The 16,356-nt window shown below is 39.1% G+C and overlaps 3 protein-coding genes across 3 annotated transcripts in view; 2 read left to right on the plus strand and 1 right to left on the minus strand.

Annotated features, from left to right (window-relative positions):
* LOC129727340 (tyrosine-protein kinase Dnt-like) overlaps positions 1 to 9,913 on the plus strand; it is a 225,024-nt gene extending 215,111 nt beyond the window's left edge. The window contains exon 6 of the mRNA XM_055685083.1: positions 8,106 to 9,913. Within this exon, the coding sequence (XP_055541058.1) occupies positions 8,106 to 8,217 (112 nt within the window). The 3' untranslated portion in view covers positions 8,218 to 9,913. The remainder of the gene's footprint in view (positions 1 to 8,105) is intronic.
* An 87-nt stretch (positions 9,914 to 10,000) lies between these two features.
* On the plus strand, positions 10,001 to 11,124 carry LOC129727341 (soma ferritin-like). The gene is made up of 2 exons (XM_055685084.1): positions 10,001 to 10,258; positions 10,315 to 11,124. The coding sequence occupies exons 1-2, from the start codon at positions 10,018 to 10,020 to the stop codon at positions 10,692 to 10,694; spliced, it is 621 nt and encodes a 206-aa protein (XP_055541059.1). The 5' UTR covers positions 10,001 to 10,017; the 3' UTR covers positions 10,695 to 11,124.
* Positions 10,694 to 15,171, minus strand: LOC129727339 (protein pigeon). The gene is made up of 5 exons (XM_055685081.1): positions 14,775 to 15,171; positions 13,331 to 14,712; positions 12,489 to 13,270; positions 12,000 to 12,424; positions 10,694 to 10,992 (listed from the first exon to the last, which is right to left on the minus strand). The coding sequence occupies exons 1-5, from the start codon at positions 14,836 to 14,838 to the stop codon at positions 10,841 to 10,843; spliced, it is 2,805 nt and encodes a 934-aa protein (XP_055541056.1). The 5' UTR covers positions 14,839 to 15,171; the 3' UTR covers positions 10,694 to 10,840.
* Between the last annotated feature and the right edge of the window lie 1,185 nt (positions 15,172 to 16,356).

The following is a 16,356-nucleotide window of genomic DNA, read 5'->3' on the forward strand; positions in this document are numbered from 1 at the left end:
TCAGAAACCGAAAGTCGCCATCTTGGATTTCAAAACCTTGAAATGCGAAGACATTTCTAAAATTCTAACATACTGACAATCTGAAATGCTAAATATGTTTTAACCTGAAATTTTTATATTTGAAACCTCTAAGCCATTAAAACAAAAAACGCCCCAACATGACAGTACCGAAATTGCAGAAACCCAGCATTCTATAATCTCCAAATTCTTTTTTTTTTTTGTAATTCAAGAACTATTAAATAATACAATTCTGGAATCTTAAAATTCAGAGATCCAAAATGTCAATATCTTAAAATACTAAAACTGTAATATCCCAAAATACTAAAAACTTGAATTATCAAATTATTCGTCAAGGCTGACAGTGTGTGCAGCTGGGAAAGCGAAATAAATTAGCGAACTGAAAAATACGATACAGACTTGGAAAAATCTACTGCATCCAAACGGCACTTGAACCCGCAATCTCCAGTATGATGTTTTATCCAATTGAACTACTGGGACGGTGGTACTGTTTCAGAATCTATAATCGATTCTCATTCCACTGCCGCCTGTTCTCCCACTCACCACTATCCACTACATACAATGCTGTGCAGGCATTATTTTTGCGACTGAAAGAAATACACATGCGCCTGTTCGCCAAATTCCAAAATCCTAGAATTTATAATTCTTGAGATTCTTTCAGCTCAAAACTATAACACTCACAATTCTCAAATCTCGAAATCTTGAAAACCAGCAATACTAATATATAAATCCACGAATCCAAATTGAAAAGTTTGAATTTCTCAAATTCTGGCATTTTCTAATGCTGAAATTTCGAAAACTTTAATTGCCCTTATCCCAAAATTTTTGAAATTACAAAATGCGAAATTTCAACAAGTTAAAATCCCAAAATTCTAAAATCGCAAAATACCAAACTTTTTAAATTTTATGATTTTGCAATCTCAAAATCTTGCGCTTCTAGAACCCTGAAATTTTAAAGTCACAAAAGTCAACCGTGTGGGGCCATCCACATACCACGTAGACAGCTTGGGGGGGGTGGTCCCGAATAAGAAAATTCGGATTATGCTTAGTTTTTTTTTAAGGAGGGGATTTGATAGTAGCTTAAGTATTTATGACAAATATTAGTAAATTATGAGTATGTGTGTCCAATCACAAATGGTGACTTCTCAACACTGTTAGAAATTTGTAATTTTAATTGTTAGGATTTGTTGCTTTCGCAATTAATACTTATCATTCGTAGGGATTTAAACCTACTTGTCAGAAAAGGGGAAGTAAACTTACAACTAACTTAATTGCTAACTTATTGGCTATGAAGAGAGCTTATCGTAGCAATTGAGGATTGCAACGATTTTTGTCGAAAATTGTTAATAATTTTATTTGACATAGCTTCTAATGGTTCAACACCAGTGAGTCTATGTAATTCGAGTGTACCAAACCAAGGAGGACGCTTCAAAATCATTTTCAGAATTTTCTTCTGAATCCTTTCGAGCGTTTTCTTCCTTGTTGAACAGCAATTTGACCAGATCGGTACAACATAAAGCATTGCTGGTCTAAAAATTTGTTTGTAAATCAAAAGTTTGTTCTTTAAACAAAATTTAGAATTCCTGTTAATGAGAGGATATAAACATCTCGTATATTTGATGCACTTGGCTTGTATACTCTCAATGTGCTCTTTGAAAATAAGTTTTTTATCGTAAATTAGTCCCAAGTACTTAACCTTGTCAGACCAACTTAAAATAACCCCATTCATCTTGACAACGTGATTATTGTTTGGCTTGAGGAAAGAAGCCCTAGGCTTATGCGGAAAAATTATCATTTGAGTTTTAGAAGCATTGGGAGAGATTTTCCACTTTTGCAAGTAGGAAGAAAAAATATCTAAACTTTTCTGCAATCGACTGCATATGACACGAAGACTTTTTCCTTTAACGGAAATGCTTGTGTCATCGCAGAACAATGACTTTGTGCATCCTGGAGGCAAATCAGGAAGATCTGAAGTGAATATGTTGTACAGGACTGGGCCCAAGACAGAACCTTGAGGCACACCTGCTCTGACAGGAAATCTATCACATTTTGAATTCTGATAGACAACCTGCAGAGTTCGATCAGTAAGATAATTTTTCAAAATTTTGATTAGGAAAATTGGAAAATTAAATGTTTGCAGTTTCGCAATCAAACCTTTATGCCAAACACTGTCGAATGCTTTTTCTATGTCTAAAAGAGCAGCTCCAGTGGAATAACCTTCAGATTTGTTAGCTCGTATCATATTAGTAACTCTGAGCAATTGATGAGTTGTGGAATGCCCATGGCGAAATCCAAACTGTTCATTTGCAAAAATTGAATTTTCGTTGATGTGTGACATCATTCTGTTAAGAATAATTCTCTCAAACAGTTTACTTATTGAAGAAAGCAAACTGATTGGTCGATAACTTGAAACTTCAGCTGGGTTCTTATCCGGTTTTAAAATTGGAGTAATTTTTGCATTTTCCATAATTTGGGAAAATATGCAATTTTGAAGCAGCAGTTGAAAATTTTCACTAAAAATTCCATTGTGCTCTCAGGGAGATGTTTGATTAGTATATTAAATTTCTCATCGTCACCAAGTGCTTTCATATTTTTGAAATTTTTAATAATTGATTTTACTTCATTCAAGCAAGTTTCAATTATTTCTGCATGTAAAAAATTCTGGGAAGAAATTAAATCAAATTGACGTGTGACTTCATTTTCAATTGGACTCACAAAATTCAAATTTGAGTTATGAACACTCTCAAACTGCTGAGCAAGTCTTTGAGCCTTTTGTTCTTTGGATACAAGAAAACGTTCACCATCTTTAAAAACTGGAATAGGCTTTGAAGGTTTCTTAAGAATCTTCGACAGCTTCCAAAAAGGTTTTGAATATGGTTTCAATTTTTCAACTTTAGTCTCAAAATTTTGATTTCTCAGAAGAGTAAATCTATGTTCAATCTCTTTCTGTAAATCTTTATAAATAGTTTAAAAAACAGGGTCACGAGAACGTTGATATTGACGTCTGCGGACATTTTTCAAACGAATTACAAGTTGAAGATTTTCGTCAATTATTGGTGAATCAAATTTCACTTGAGCCTTTGGTACAGAATAATTCCTGGCATCAACAATTGCACATTTCAATGCTTCCAAAGCGGAATCAATAGTCATTCGTTTTGCAAATCAAGCTCATTATTGAAATTTCTCTCAATATGAGTTTTGTATCTTTCCCAATTAGCCTTGTTATAATTAAAAACAGAGCTCATAGGGTTTAAAACTGATTCATGTGATAAGGAAAAAGTTATTGGAAGATGGTCAGAATCAAAGTCAGCATGTGTGATCATATCACTACATACATGACTTTGATCTGTTAGCATCAAATCAATTGTTGATGGGTTTCTTACAGAAGAAAAGCATGTAGGACTTTTCGGAGACAAAATAGAATAGTATCCTGAAGAACAATCATTGAATAAAATTTTGCCAATAGAAATACTTCAAGAATTATTCCATGATCGATGTTAAGCGTTAAAATAGCCGATTATAAAAAATTTCGAACGATTTCTGGTGAGTTTTTGTAAACCATCTTTAAAATAATTTTTGTGCTCGCGTGTGCATTGAAATGGTAAATATGCTGCGGCAATAAATAAAATCCCAAGTTCAGTTTGAACTTCAATTCCCAAAGTTTCAATAACTTTCGTCTCAAGATGGGGAAGAGCAGGATGTTTGATTCGGCGATGAATAACAATTGCAAATCCACCGCCGGAACCCTGAATCCTATCATATCTATGAACCACGTATTTTTTTTTTATTCTCGCTTATTTTCCGTCGGTCTAGTTCCGCCACTGTTGTGGCCAATCACCGACGTCCAGGGAGGCGATTCCACACCCAGGACCCTAACTCACGACCCGTTTATTAACGGTCCGGCGCCAACGGCTTTACTTTCTCATGCGATGGAAGGCGTGATCCCAGAGATTTTTCGCCTCAGAAAATCTCCCGGTGTCGGCTAGGATTGAATCTAGACCAGTTGGGTTGGTTGTGAGTGGATCACGCCACCTCACAACCATCGACACCTATGTCGGCGGTGGGATTCGAACCCAGGCGTCGAGCGTGGTTGGCGGAGACGTTACCAACCACACTAGGCCCCCGCTCTATGAACCACGTAATTGGGATCATGAACCACGTAATTGGGATCATATTTTAATTTCATGTTAGGTTTCAAAAATGTTTCAGTAATAATTGCAATATGCACATTATTTACTGTTGAAAAATTAAAAAGCTCATTCTCATTGGCCTTCAATGAGCGAGCATCCCAATTTAAAATTTTGATCGGTTTATTTAAAATCATTGCTGAATTTTAAATTAGAAACAATTTTAATTGTAAAATTTGTACCTATTTGAATGACTTCAAACATTGATTTTGCCTGCAACATGGCGTTCATGAGATCGAACATTGCCTGTTGCAGAAAAGAAAGTTTACCTGCCGTAATAGGCCCCAGGCAGTTGTCATTAGAAAAAATATTTTCGGTAGCAATATTAGCTGGGGTAATAGGTGTACAATTATTTTCTAGCGTGTTTTGCTTACCCATATTAGCGGTCATTTTCGAACTACCAACATTTGGCGGTAGAATGTTCGAACTACCTGTAACCTGTGCATATGTTAAACGACTATGCAAAGGAGTAGAAGAAGTGGGCGTTACTGGTACGCTTGGAGAATTTTGTTTTGATTGGGAAATTGATATTTGTTTACCTTGCCTTGCCTTAACAATTGCTAAACGGACTGGGCATTGGTAAAAATTTGACATATGGTTGCCGTTACAATTCGCACAGCGAAAATTTTTACTCTCTTTCACAGGACATGTGTCCTTTTTGTGAGAAGAGTCTCCACAAATGAGGCATTTTTGGTCCATGTTGAAGAACTTTGAACCATGGCCATAACGTTGGCAAATACGGCATTGGGTGATATGCTTTTCACATCCGCCAAACTTCCTATAAACTTCCCACTTTACACGCACGTTATATGAAGCATGTGCTTTTTCAAAAAAATTTAAGTTATTAACCTCACTGCGGTTAAAATGAATTAAATAATTAACAAGGGACATTCCAATTCGCTGACTGTTTTCGCCTCGTGATTTTTGTTTCATTAGAATTACTTGGGTAGGGGCTATGCCAAGTAATTCTGTTAAGGGGGGACCCTACTCTAGAAGGTCGAAAAATCATGAATTTTCATATTTTTTTTTTTTTGCTTTCTAGAGTAAAGTGAAGTGTTTGGCTATTTTGGCTATTGATTAAGATATATTTGAAGATGTATTTTCCATGTCGTGAATGTAAATATAGTGAGTATTACACTGTTGGCAGCAGGGAACGTGGATGCTCTCTCTAAATCAGTACCTAACTGGTGGTAAGTTTTTCTTAGCTTCTAGTAGACCGATCGGGCTGAAATTTTTTTTCAGTATATAGAACCATATTATCTATCTTGTTACGTAGCCGTTTTTGAAAATTCCAAAAATTGCCAAAATGGCGGCCATCTTAGTAAAAAAAATATTTTTTTTCATGAAAAATCACTATTTAAAAAATCATAAAACATTGAAAAACTCAGATATCAAAAAACGGCTGCGTAACAAGTTAGATAATCCATTTTTACATGTTAAAAAATAATTCAGCAAAATCGGTTCAGTAGATGCTGAGAAAAACTTACCACCAGTTGAAAAAACATGGTTTCGAGAAAAACACTGCCAATAGCGTAATACTCACTATATTTGCACCCACAAAATACATCTTCAAATGTACCTTAATCCATAGCCGAAATGCCCGAACACCTCACCTTTGTCCGAAAAAAATATCACGAAAATTCATTATTTTTCAACTTTCCAGAGTAGGGTCCCCCCTTAAAGTAAGTTTGATCTTATCAACGGTTTGATCGTTGGTGAGACCTTTCAATACGACCTTGAACGGCTTGGCGCTCTTCGTATCATATGTAAAAACTTTATACATCTTTTCAGTTAAATACTGAATAAGACTATTACGACCCTTTATAGAGTCGGCTAATAAGCGGCATTCGCCTCTACGACCAATTTGATACGTAACTTTAACGTCAGAAACAAACGTTGAAAGTTCCTTTTTGAAAATATTAAATTCAGAAGAAATAGTTACCACAATAGGTGGAACTTTCTCCTTTTTTAAATATTTTACATTTTGTATAGTTTCATTACTAATTACTTCCATTTCACCAGCTTCTTGCTCAGGCAAAATATCAAGAAGGATTGTCACTACAGACACTCGAAGTGTCAGAAAGAGATGCCTCTCTTTTCCTCCCCGCAGCGATGCGTGGTTTCTTTTTTCGTCCTGCCATTTCAGATTTGATACGAAAAAAGTTAAAACAAATGTTCAATTCAAAAGTAGGTAGTCTTGAGAAAGACTGATGGGAAATAACTTTCAGGTAGTCTTTAAAAGACACACTGACAAAACACAAACTTTGAAGCTTAGGCAGTCAAAGACCAGTCCACAAGCAACCGAAAACACGTCTGACCTGTAGGATAGTTCAAGACGCGATTATGCTTAAAGTAATTCGTCATCTCCCTTGTCTTCCTGGAATCGGTCGTCTTCGCTAATTTTCCGCTTCCAGCTTACCGCTGGGTTTTCTGGGATTTGTGAAACTGGTCTGGATTTTCCACCTCCACGCCCATGATTAAATTTGATTGACCACCACCCCGTCGCCTATAATTGTCCAAACTCTTCTTGCTCGGAAGCCATCTCGAAAACCGAAAACCGTTGGAAGATTGTGATGAAATTTTGCACATGTAAGTATTAAACTCTGAACTAGTTTAGCCCAAAATTTAACAAAAAAAAATCATGCAACAAAAAGTTATACACAAAAGAAAGTGTTCCAATTTCTACAGACTTTACCTTCCTGGTGAAACATCCCTCAGTTTCTTGAACGTCCTACATTTCCGAAATCTCGCTCCATTTGGTCCAACAACCTAGCTCGTTGCGCACCTCTACGTCTTGTACCGACTGGATTCGAAACGAACACCATTTTTTGCGAGATTGTTGTTCGACATTCTTACAACATGTCTCGCTTATTGAACCCTTCCAGCTTCAGCATCTTTCTGGATGCTGGGCTCGCCGTGCAGTTGCGCCAGCTTGTGGTTAATTTTTCGTCTCCATACGCCATCCTCACACACTCCACCGAAGACGGTTCTAAGCACACATTGTTTGAGAACGGCTATAGCTTGCAAGTCATCCTCGAGCATTGTCTATGTCTCGTGCCCGTGGGGGAATACCGGTCGTATGTTAAATTTACAGCGGTTTTTATAATTATAATCAGGTTGGCTGGGTTCGACCAAGGCAAATGGCGAAGGACGAAACGGATAAAGCAACGCTGGCCTCTCTCTCTCCCTCTCTCTCTCTCTCCCCCCCTCTCTCTCTCTCTCTCTCTCTCTCTCTCTCTCTCTACGCGTTGCAAGGTCTTTGCTTCAATAAAATAATCGAACTCGGTTCTTGTTTATCAAATTTCAAACGAAAGCACAGACCATTGATGAATAACATAAATATTAGCGGACCTGGAACACTACCTTGTGGAACACCAGATGCGATGAAGAAGATGCGTGAATACGAGCCGTAGACGTTTACGAAAGCATTTTGCTGTGTTTTGCGATGCCAATCCGTAATGGAGCATGGAGAGCCCAAATATTAAAGTTTGTGTGGCACTTTTCCGAAAGCTTTTGCGAAGTCGAAATATATGGTATCAATCTGTTGCTTGTTCTTGATCCCATTTGAAAGAAAACTGGTGAACGTCATGAGATTCGTAGTTGTTGACCGTTTCTTTACAAATCTGTGTTTAAACTATGATATCAATGGTAGAGAAGCAGCGTAGAGTACGTCGTGAACTAATCCTTCAAAGTATTTCGCCAGGCAGCGCAATATTAAAATGCCACGATAATTCCCAAAATTGTAAAGTCAACTCTTGATATCCTAGCAGTGTAAAATTCCATTTACCAAAACTATTATGTCCTTAAAACCAACAATTATTTCTCAAAATGCTGTTTCTTGCCCAAAATTGTTTACGAATGTCCAATAACTAACATCGCATTTTTCCCGCTCTATTTCAGTTTCGCAATCATGGCCTACTGCTGGACAATGCTACCTATGGAGCGCCCATCATTCGAGCAGCTGCAAGTCTGCCTGCAGGATTTCTATGCGCAGCTGACGAGGTATGTCTAGGGTTTAGCGAACGCCGCCAACGGTGCGGTAGTTCCTTTCGTTAATGGTAACAGTTCGAAACAAGCGTCGAACCCCACACAGTCGCAGCAGGAGCATCAAAGGTTCTACATGTTTCCTACGCCCAGGGCGTTATCTCTTAGTTTTCGCTTCCGTGTTAAGAACCGGCACGCCAGCAGTGCCACCTTCGGAGGACGCTCCGGTAAACCGAATGCTAACAACAACAATAACAACCACATCTACGAGATTCCGCCATCACCGGCGATAACGCCGGCTATGAAAACGCAGACGCTGCCGGTGGCCGGTAGCGCGATCTCGTGACATAAGCCGAAAGTGGCCACCATCAGCCGGAGCGGACCGCTGGCCACAATACGCGAATCGCGCAAAAGTCGTGACAAGCTGCCAAAACCGAACAACAGTCGAAATAGTATACAATCAAACAAGGAGACAAATAACGGCAAACCATTTGTTATACAGTGCGCCGGCAGCAACGGCGGCAACTGATGTCTGTAACCGGTTAACGCCAACTCGTCATCTCGAGTCAATGATAGAATCTCATAGTATTTTATACGCAGCTAACACACACACATAATTCGTGCCAAAAATATTGCTAAATAGATAATGTTTCTAGAGTAGGTTATGTGGATAACAATTAATCACGCAGGAAAACAACTCCAAGCTCTGTTAGATGAAGTAGAATAGAAAGTTTAGATGAAGTTCGATTGTCGCTTTCATCATACTCACCATTTCATATCCATTCCCTTTACGGCGAGATATCCTGCAGTGCTAGTGCAGCCGAGACGATAGCGTTAAGAAGTCCCCCGTGGAAAAAGATGTATATATTTATTTTATCAAGCAATTTTTCACACCTCGTCATTATACCCTATTTTAGGAGAAGAAAAGAAACTACCTAAATCAAATATATTTATTAGATTTTCTCTTATTTAACTGCAAATCACAAATTTGCCCGAATTATTCGACACCATTTAACTAATAATCAAAATAACTACACAAAAAAACGGAAGCAAAAATAGTTTAAACAAAATTACTCAACTACACAATAACAGAATTTATATAATCTATACCCTATAGAATAGGAGGAAAAAGAAAATTATGCGCCGATAATAATGAAGCAAGAATCAAGATAAACCCTCTCACACTGCTACGTATAATATAACGCACTGCCGAGATTTGTAGACTGATCCGTTTTTATTCTCCTTTCTTCCGTTCACGCCGTAATTTTGTTACTGTTTATCACCGAGTTCCAAGCGTTTCTATTCCTACAAAGTGTGTTTGTAAATAAGTTGTACGAAGTTTATTTCGAGTAAAAGAGAGTACGAAACATTCGATTGTTTGGTGAAAGCTTCATTTGAGGAATCGAATATTTTTTGTAAAGTTTACGCATAATTGAACAATTGTGAGAAATGGTCCTATAGCTTTTTTGAGGGAAGGGGTTGAAATTTGCCCGACCAACCGCGGTTGGCAAACGAGGGGAAAAGATTAAGAATTAATATTAACAATAGAAAACAACTTCTGTGGCGATTAGTAGATAGTAGAGCAGTACCATTACCAGAGGTTTGGAGGGATGTTGTAAGAAGACACAAAGGTAAGCAAAACATGTTGACATATTTGTAGGGTCCCTATACAGATAAGTGTAATAACAGAACTAATCAATTACGCAATAAAAATGTATATTTTATTTGGTTCGTGTTGCGTCGAATCCGAAAGTCAGATTGAAAAAAAAACCTACGCATAGCGTTAGTAAAAGCATCGCAGTAGCCCTATAACACTAGTGTCAAAAGCATGTTTCCACTGCGCCGTATTCCCTTTACTTTTGTGTCGAAACGATTTTTGTCCAATAATGATTCAAATCCTAGTTGTGATCCCAGTGGAAAAGCGGAAAATCTAGCTCCTTCGAAGATTAGTGCCGATGTACAGGCGGTGATCAATGAACAGATCAATGCCGAGTTAAGTGCAGCTTACACCTACCTAGCGATTAGCTATTATTTCGCCAAGTCCACCGTCGGTCTAATGGGATTCTCAAGTATGTACGTATAAGCTTGCTTTAGTTACAAATCATCATTTTGTCTCGTAATGTAGAGTTCTACCAAGCAATGTCTGCGGAAGAAATAGAACACGGGAACAAGCTGGCACGCTACCTGCTGGCTCGAAATGGTTCCGTCGATTTGCACACCGTCAAGAAACCCGCCCACTGCAGCTGGGGCAACATTGGAACAACCTTGAACGAAACCATCCGGCTGGAGAGCTGCGTCTCCGAGTGTCTATCTCAGCTGTACCGTACGGCCGAGAAACACCACGATCTCGTAACGACCGACTTTATTGTTGGAGAATTTCTCAAAGAGCAAATCGAATCGATAAGAGATGTCAACCTTCTGATCGCAAAATGGCGAACGCTGGAGAAAGCCCCCGATGGAGCTTACCTGCTGGATAGGGAGCTGCAAAGGAAACATCAAAACTGACTTATTTCATATAGATTTATTTGTAGCGATTGGCACCAAATTTCGGTTAAAACATTGCACATATGCCCTCATTAAAATTGTCAGTTTCGTAATACTATTTTTGTGTGATGATGTTTTTGCTTTGTCGTCTAACGGTTAGAGATAGATTACAGCTCGAAGTCATCCACCGAGCTGAGAGTGGTTTCGATTAGCAGATTAAAATCTAGCTCGTTCAGGCTAGCCTTGGCCGTTAGCAAATCCAGAAAGCAATCCAGCGGTTCCTGCATCTTTTGCACGGCACTCATCTGCTCGCCAAGATCTGTCAGCCGAGTGAAAGGAATAGGACATACACAGGCTGCGTTAAGCTCCGAGTTTTATTTTTAAAGGAAACCAACGAATAAAACAACGCATTGAACATCTAAACTGTCTCGTTACATATATACAATCTTACAGAATTACTACAGGAATGAAGCATGCGAATGAAACTACTGACTTAACTAACGAAATGCGATTCCAATGAAGTTGGAAATTTTCAAAACGCAATGAATAAAATGTTTATCCAAAAAAGAATACGTTGTAAATGTGATAATTACAACTAGAATGGAGTATGCGATGAAAACAAGCGCTAGGACCATAGCATGCATCCTCAATGTCTCCCGAGAGGACGTCTTGCATGTCCAGGTGGATTTCTCAAAAAGAACACAAGGAGAAGGCGGCTTCGCTGGCGTCCCCGGGTGCACAAATGGCATGCTAATGGCATTCAGCTCCCCGTACGTACAGGTACAAGTTGACTGAGCTGAGCCTGACCGTCTGGTGCATGGCGATAAGCAACAGAAGCACAAATACACTAAAACTAAGCTCATTGTTAGAAAAAAATACGAGCAAACTTTAGGACAAACGGGTGAGAAGCATGCTTTCGTAAAGGTCAAACGTCACTATTAACTTGTTTCATAGTTTTTTTCTAAACAATTACTTTTACTATTGAACATAGTTTTTTTTAATCTTTTCAATCATGCAATTTATAACCGTGCATAGGATTTTCAGTACCCAAAATTCCAGTCTTAAGCTCCTCGTGCACACAGTTGAGATACAATCAAATAACGCTCGACCAAATGAAGTTTACCTAGGATGCATTCATTTTTATAACGAAAATTATGAATGTGATTAAACACAGACTTGACTAATAAGGAACATATTTCGGCATGCATCAATACAATAAAACAAACACGTAAGATTGAACAAACACATAACATAAAAGACATATAAGCAACACACATAAATCACAGATACGTTCCAAGGTAACAAATTCTACGAGACACCAAATACCTTTAGGTTTATACTCGCGTTTCTTGATCTGCGAGTAACCCCGCAGATGTACGGAGTTTCCGGAGAGGATGTTCAGCGCATGTTCGCGTCCCTTCAACATCGTACTGACCGGATGGTTCCAATTGTTTAGCAGCCGTCTGGCGCGTGATCGCGGCAACATCATCAGCAGGCTCAACTTCCGCTGGATGCCCTCCGATGTGTCGTCAATGTCGCCGATAATCACCTTGATCACGTCTATCTGCAGCTCCAGCACATGATGTTCGACATACTGCATAAAATTGTCGAAGCTGAGCGCTCGATAGCCCAGATAAGTGAAAAACGATGAGAATCCCAACGGAAACGGAAAAGCCAGCGATTCGGTTGCCAGACAGTACCGTTCCAACATCGTGAACAGCTTCAACTGCTGAGTATCATTGAGTTGATCGCTGAAACAGGAACAAACGATGACTAATATTTACTTAATATGTACACCGCAACAAGCTAACTTACACCAAAGCGAATCCCCGTTCCGTCTCCAGAATCAAATCCAAACCGGCCGTCTTGCATAGTAGCATGCAGAGTGCACGCGATTGTTCCAACTGTGCCGCCACGTAGCGCGTGGCCACAGCATGCACATGGGACGGTGCCGGATTGCTATCATAGAAAGCATTTTTCAACCAACGGAATCCACTAACCTCCTTAACGCTATGCTTGACTAGATGCATGCTCAGTTCCCGCAGGTTGATGTTCAGCACCAGCTCCTGCTTGCTGGCGGTGCACACCTCAGTCTCTACGAATGGCAACAGATCGTTTTGCATGCGCCGTGAGTTGACAGCAGAAAATTCAGCCGCAACGTTCATGATCGGATTGACCGGCGACATCGGGGTAGAGCAGCGCGAGAGTGCCTCCGGTTGGTAGCAGGTCAGTGAGTACATCAGTTTTTCCGTAACTTGTTCCTGGGTGAAACGCGCCCGTTCTTTGTTATCATTCAATCGTTCCCACAAACAGGTCCAGATATCTTTCCGATAGGGTGACAATCGTTGCTGCGGTGACAGCAGCATCATTGAAGTGTTATAGAGAGTTTCGTGTGATAGACCAACGTTGAGATTGGACACTTTGGCTTGGATGGGTTTTGAAGTGTTGCAGGTTGTCAAAGGAAGCAATCGGAACAAAGCCAACTGGTCTTGGGAGAGGCCTTTTTTAGAAGAAGCATACGCCCCGGATATTAAAGCTTCCTTTAGAAGTGGAACTGTGTCAAGGTGGAGCGGTCGTTCCATAATGATACCAAGAAGCTGAAACACAAAAAATATGATATTAATACAATCCTTTAAGTAACGAAAGTACATTCCCACCTCCGAAAAAATCTCCACAATATCTCCATTGGAATGTGCTAGAAAGTAATGAACAATAGCCAACCGATTGTCCACCGAGGTGTCGTTGCGGAATGCCTCGATCAGATGTCCCTTCGGAATGCTGATCGAAATCAGATCCAACGTGACCGAATCGTAGCAAATGTTGTTGGTAGCAAAGCACGGCACAAGATGCGTTACCGGTTGTCGGGTGAACGGAGGACATACGATGTGACAACACGGTTCGTGTGAGACGCCCACATCCAGTAGGTGCATGAATAACCCGCCTTGAAAAACGAGCATGTGATGGTCACCGTGCATCGTGAATGTTGGCTTCATGGTTTTTGCCTTCTCCCACGGTATTCCAGGAATGATACAGTGAATTACGCACCCATGGTGCAAAATTGTCACGGAATAAGCAAAATGAACATCACAAATACTTTGCGAAGTAGAAGCCTCGTCGTCCGATTGTTTGATTGGCTGGTACAAATAGTAATGACAAACGTACAGCATACCAACCGGGTCACTGACGATCACTAAATTCAGCGAGGAATCATGAATTCGCAACGGAACTGTATCGTCTTCATAAATATCCTCCGTTCCAGAGTTTGAGGTGGGAATTTTCGGTAGATTCAAGGGAATGTTCAGCACCGTTTCGGTACGCAGATCGTCATGAAACTGAAACGCAGACAAGGTGGGATTCATTTTTTTCTCAGTGGAGCCGTCGTCTTTTTCAAACAGGGTTTTTGGAGCCGGTTTCATATGAATGTAGTACAAAGCTTGCACCAATGGATCCCATTGGGCCCATACGAAGCTTTTTGTGATGGTTTCACTCTTCAGACACGATTTGTCCCAATACCAAGCCGTCGGATCGGTATAGTCGAGTTTCAAAGTGCTTTCCAAAGGATCATCTTCTTGCGGTTGTTTTTTCAGAGTGGCAGTATACATCAACACTTGCTCATGGTGTATTAACACTATAAACTTATCCTGTTGGCTTTTTTCAAATGTTGCTAAATTTCGCCATAAAAATTGAGCCATCATTTGATGGTTGCGATCAACCTCCATCAACAAGAAAGGTTCAACCTCGACGCATTCTTTTAGCTCTACCAGGAAACTTCGGTAGATATCTGTCTTTCTGCCAGAGTCTTCTAGCTTCTGCTCCTTGACTGTATACAATAGCAACGTCTTAGTCAAATTCACCGATGCTTGAATCAGGTTTTCCTTTCCAGCAAAGCTGTACAGTACCTGCAACCTCTTATGCTTGGGAGAGTATATCCCAACCTTACTCTTCTGATCGGTTCGATTCTTCGGATCGAACGCTACCCAACCAGCAAGAAGCGATCCATCCTGTTCTTTCCCTAAAATTCGCCACTCAATTGCAATCTCTGGAAAATATACATTAGAGGTTAATTATATTAAATCAACTATTAGGAGCTACAAAACAAACCTTTACTTCCTGCCAAAGAGAGCAAACCGCAAAAATTTGCAGCTAGATTTTCCTGTTTCAACATCGTTGCAAACAACGCGAATTCCTTCACATTAACACACCCTACGTGATTTGACTAAAATCTATGTCGATGGGAAAAATCGATAAATCTGCTACACCACAGAAAAATGCATGAGCCCATTGAAATAACATAAAACCTCTTGTTCAACAGCATGACACTTAGTACTCAACACATCATCATTGGTTATTGATTAGCTTTATCAAATTTAAGAACACAAACAACACTACATTGCAGCGATAAAACGATAACGCTAAAAGAAACTCAACTGCAAAACTCCTGCAACTGTTCGTTCCACAAATTGTGGGCGGTAACGTACAGGCAAGAGTATCAAAACAAAGGAAGCGTCGCGACGCCGTTTTCTGTTTGACAAAAACATGTCGACAGTGGGACTTTTCTGAAGGGCCACTACACGGAAAGTAATTACTGGATTGCGATCTGCGCATACAGCATGGTATTTTGGAATTTCTTAAAGAAATAAATCACTTTGTTTCCACGTGTCGTCTACTAGATAAAAACCAAAATTAATCCACCTAGCGGTAAGACCCAGCCTTTCTTATTCAAACTTATTATTCATTATTCATATTTATTCATATTTATTACTCTAAATAATAAATTTTTGGTAGCCAACAGAGAAACTATACAGAATATTTAAAACATCATTCAAAATACGAACATTCAATAACACATGCAAATAACATGAAATAAACGTAATTTTTTATCGTGGTATAATTGAAAAGTCACTGTACTCATATTTAGGTTGGACTTGATTATATACAGATTCGATTACATATCATTCGATAGAATATCATTTTAGATTCGATTATGTATAGTAGGATTTTTTTTCTATTTTAAATATGATTTTCTTTCCACAGCTTTCGAACCACGTGTTCAATAACAACAATTCATCAGTTAACCCTCAACTAGCCCGTTCATCTGATATCAATTTTGTTCTGCTGCAAATCCTAGCCCACGCTTTCGCATTCATTTCTTGCTGTTCTATCCTAAATTGATTTTACAGTGCATCGTTCAAACAGTTCGCTCCAATAGTTTAAACATGCATAAAAATCTATTCTATTTTTTTTTTGCTTCAATGGCCGGACAGAAAGGTGATTTTAAATCTATCAAAATCAATTTAAGACAGGACCGCATCCAAGAGATTTTTAAGCAGAAATTCAGTAACAATTCACAATCAATATTGATAGAAAAAAATAAACCAAAAATCTTTCAACCATTCAAATATTGCTTAAAAAATTTTCATGGATCGTACACAGCGCGACTGTTGAAACCGTTTTAACCAGTTAGTAGAATTACTTTAATATTTTGATTAGAGCTGGAAACCGCGATTAACGACAATAATTTTTTTTTCTCGTACCGTTTATTATACCTGATATTGCGAGTAATGCATATCAGACGCGCTATACACAGTACTGCTTGCGACATCAGGTACAATGTAAAAAAAAAACGATTGTCGTTAGTCACGATATTTGGTTTTCAACTCGGGCCACAATGAAATTCATTAAA

Source organism: Wyeomyia smithii, chromosome 3 (assembly GCF_029784165.1).
Source record: "Wyeomyia smithii strain HCP4-BCI-WySm-NY-G18 chromosome 3, ASM2978416v1, whole genome shotgun sequence".
In the NCBI taxonomy this organism is placed as follows: Eukaryota; Metazoa; Arthropoda; class Insecta; order Diptera; family Culicidae; genus Wyeomyia; species Wyeomyia smithii.

Excerpts from the sequence above, each read along its gene's own strand:
- LOC129727339 (XM_055685081.1), bottom strand. The coding sequence starts at position 14,838 with ATGTTGAAACAGGAAAATCTAGCTGCAAATTTTTGCGGTTTGCTCTCT. Across the intron at positions 14,713-14,774 it reads CTCTTTGGCAGGAAGTAAAG|AGATTGCAATTGAGTGGCGA; the intron begins GTTTGTTTTGTA and ends TATATTTTCCAG. Across the intron at positions 10,993-11,999 it reads ACGCGAGTATAAACCTAAAG|ATCTTGGCGAGCAGATGAGT; the intron begins GTATTTGGTGTC and ends CTCGGCTGACAG.
- LOC129727341 (XM_055685084.1), top strand. The coding sequence starts at position 10,018 with ATGTTTCCACTGCGCCGTATTCCCTTTACTTTTGTGTCGAAACGATTT. Across the intron at positions 10,259-10,314 it reads CGGTCTAATGGGATTCTCAA|AGTTCTACCAAGCAATGTCT; the intron begins GTATGTACGTAT and ends CTCGTAATGTAG.